Source organism: Acanthisitta chloris, unplaced genomic scaffold, assembly GCF_000695815.1.
Source record: "Acanthisitta chloris isolate BGI_N310 unplaced genomic scaffold, ASM69581v1 scaffold20961, whole genome shotgun sequence".
NCBI classification, from domain to species: Eukaryota; Metazoa; Chordata; class Aves; order Passeriformes; family Acanthisittidae; genus Acanthisitta; species Acanthisitta chloris.
In genome coordinates, this window is record NW_008656772.1 from 4761 (window position 1) to 7735 (window position 2975).

Consider the following 2975-nt stretch of genomic DNA (forward strand, 5'->3'; position numbering starts at 1 on the left):
GCATGTCTTCAGCTACAAGAGCTTGGGAGAGGTTGATCCCACTTTCTCCGTCACTCTCTATGGCACCAATGGAGACTCTGAACCTCTCTCCTTAGAAATGTAAGTAATCTGCACTGCTGTGTTACCTAAGTAAGGAAAGCCCTAGGCCTAGGCAAGGTGGCAGCACTCTTTTCCCCCTGGTAACACTAGCATCATACCTCAGCCTAGCAGCCTCACTTCATCACCACTCAAATAAACTTTTCATCCAGTAACTTCATTAAAATTTATTGCTGAGGAAACAATTTGGTGTGCACAGTCCTCTCAATATTAGCCTCCTTAGCTCATTGCTTCAACTGAAAAACTTCGTTTTGCTTTTCCCCTCTTCCATCTGGATACAGTCTGAATGTGCCCATATCTCTGGAGGCATTGCTGGCCTCCTTTCACCTCTCCCAGAAGAAACACAAGGCATAAAATTCACCTTTAAGCTATGGAAGGATGACTGGGCTGAATGTCTGATGTATTGCATTGAACCAGCTGTCTGGCTCACTTTCTGTAGTGCAATCAGTAATTAACTGGTGACAGTTGAACGTGCAGCACTTGATAAGATGCAAAGGGCTCTGTTTAACTTCTTGCATGGAGCAAATGAGCATCTGGCACACTTCCATGAGGAAGAAATACTGAGTCTCTGCTTCTCTTCCAGGCTTGATCTAATTGGACTAAACGCTACCAACACCTTCCTGGTCTACACTGAAGAGGACATGGGTGAACTTCTGAAGATCAAGCTCACCTGGGAGGGAACATCTCAGTCATGGTATGACCTCTGGAAAGAGCTAAGGAGCTACTGGTATCGGCCTGCGAATTCCTCCCAGGAGCTGCACATCAGGCGAATACGTGTGAAATCTGGGGAGACACAGCAGAGGTAATTACTGTGCTGGGCTGCATGTGAACTGTCTCAAAACTTCAGCCAAGAGGAGAAACATTCAGAACCTAGCAAAAAAAGTTGGAGTTTTGAACATAGTTGGTATCCTGAACTGTCTTTCATCTTTAGTGTCACCAGCTAATGCTCCCTGGTGGTGTAGGAGAGCAGGTTGTTGGCCAGCATGAGGCTGCAAACTAAGGTTTAAGGAAAACTGGTCACCACAGGTCAGATCTGGGACGTTCTTTCGGTTTATTTAGAAACTGTGACATACCCTGGAGGACTAAATTAGCCTCCTTAAAGGTGGTTTAGATCATACCTGCAGGGTTAAAGTACTGAGCACCAGAAATACTGGAACATAGGTGGTCATGGCTATTATTTACAGGCATAATGTACTGACTTAGCACAACAAGCTAGACCTAAACTACAAGTGTGATATGGTGACACCAACTCCTTAAGCACTGTATTGCTCCTTGTGAGATCTGGCAGGGGGGTTGAAAACAGATGCACTTTAAGGTCCTTTCCAACCCAAACCCATATCCATAGATCATAGAATAGACCACAGAATTCTAGTGGGAGGTGTCCATACTCAGGGCAGGGAGGTTGGAACTAGATGATCTTTAAGGTCCCTTCCAACCCAAACCATTCTGTGAGCCTATGGTCCTATCTCTGCAACTGGAAAAGCTACCTGAGCATCCAAGAAGTATTAAAGCTGCCAAGCATGTAGCACTGCACTCCCACAGCTTGTGTTAATGTTGTTCTGAAGGTAACCCAAATCTGTCAAAGAAAGTCGACTTTGACAATTTCCCATATTTCTCAGAGCCTTAAATAACCATCACCTACCCACTGTAAGGTGTTCTGCATCCTGGTTTCTGCAGTCCATGGCATGTAGGAGTAGTAGAAGCAAAGATCTCCAAATGAAATATCAAAGTAGGAAATAAAACAGCCCTTCAACAGGCTAACGGTGTATCAAGATGTTCCACAGGACAGATGTTAACTCAGACAACTTGTCCTGGAATTAGGTGCAAACCATATTGCATGTTGTTTGTTAGTCATGGAGATAACAGATACCTTATCTTGACTTATGATTCCTCCTCCTAGGTTTGCTTTCTGTGTGGAGGATTCCCAGCTAACCCGTATATCTCCTGGCAAAGAGCTCTGGTTTGTGAAGTGCACAGAGGAATGGCAAAAAAGGTACGGAAAATTAGCCAGGAGAAATCCTGCCTGATGCATGTGGCTGTGCTGTGGGATGAGTGGAGCCATTTTCTCTTTAGATTCCTGGTACCTCTTTTTCTTTCAAAAAAGCTAATAAATTCTAGCCCAAGGTTCACAGCTATTAGGCTTTATTTTCATATATGACATAACTATTGCTAACTGGGTGATATCATCCTTACTTCTGACCTTGGATTGTCACCTTGCACCTTTATATGTTTGCTACCAAATGGGTGTAACACAATCCTTGTTCCTAATTGTGGTAGATGCTACGATGAGGTGCTACCAATCCCCCAGGTCTGTGCAATAGTGGAAAGTTAACTGGAGGCATCTATTAGCTGCCCTGTAAAACAGGGGAAAGCTGGGAGGAGTGCAGGGCATTGCCTCAAAGATTGTCTCAGCCTGGTAGAAGACCTTGAGCTGCCAAGAAATCTCTTGATTAAAGTTTGAGCTCAACTGCATGAGCAAGACACAGCCAAGGACTTGCCATGGTGTTACAGCACCTACAGGTTCCTCTCCAGCCATGCTGATCTCCTCTGGATTGGAGAGTGCAAACTCAGCTGTTGCCAAAGCATCTTGTCCTTGCTTAACCTCTGAGGGACTTCCCAGACGCCTAGACCAGTCTCCAGAGCATGACTTCCAGAAATTCTGGTCCCAGCCTGATTGCCTCAGTTGCCTCTGGCCATGTTTTGAATGAATCTTTGCTCATTGATTGAGTGACAGTCTCCTTTGGGTGAAGCTCAGCCTTTTGCCCTCTCTTAAAATTTCAGTTTGTAGACTTAGAGCTTTGTCACTCCTAATCCAGAGGACAAAGTGCTAGTTAGGGCTAGCAGAGCCTAGTGGAAGTGGAGCTTTGCACAACCCTCCT

The 2975-nt window shown here is 45.0% G+C and overlaps 1 protein-coding gene across 1 annotated transcript in view; it reads left to right on the plus strand.

Moving 5' to 3' along the window:
• The window catches only part of LIPG (lipase, endothelial), a gene marked incomplete at both ends in the record, with an annotated part of 6843 nt that extends 4754 nt beyond the window's left edge, over positions 1 to 2089 (plus strand). Inside the window, 3 exon segments of the mRNA XM_009084467.1 lie at positions 1 to 99; positions 680 to 898; positions 1997 to 2089. The exon segment at positions 1 to 99 is cut by the window's left edge and continues 2 nt beyond it. Coding sequence (XP_009082715.1) covers positions 1 to 99; positions 680 to 898; positions 1997 to 2089 — 411 coding nt within the window.
• Positions 2090 to 2975: the final 886 nt, after the last annotated feature.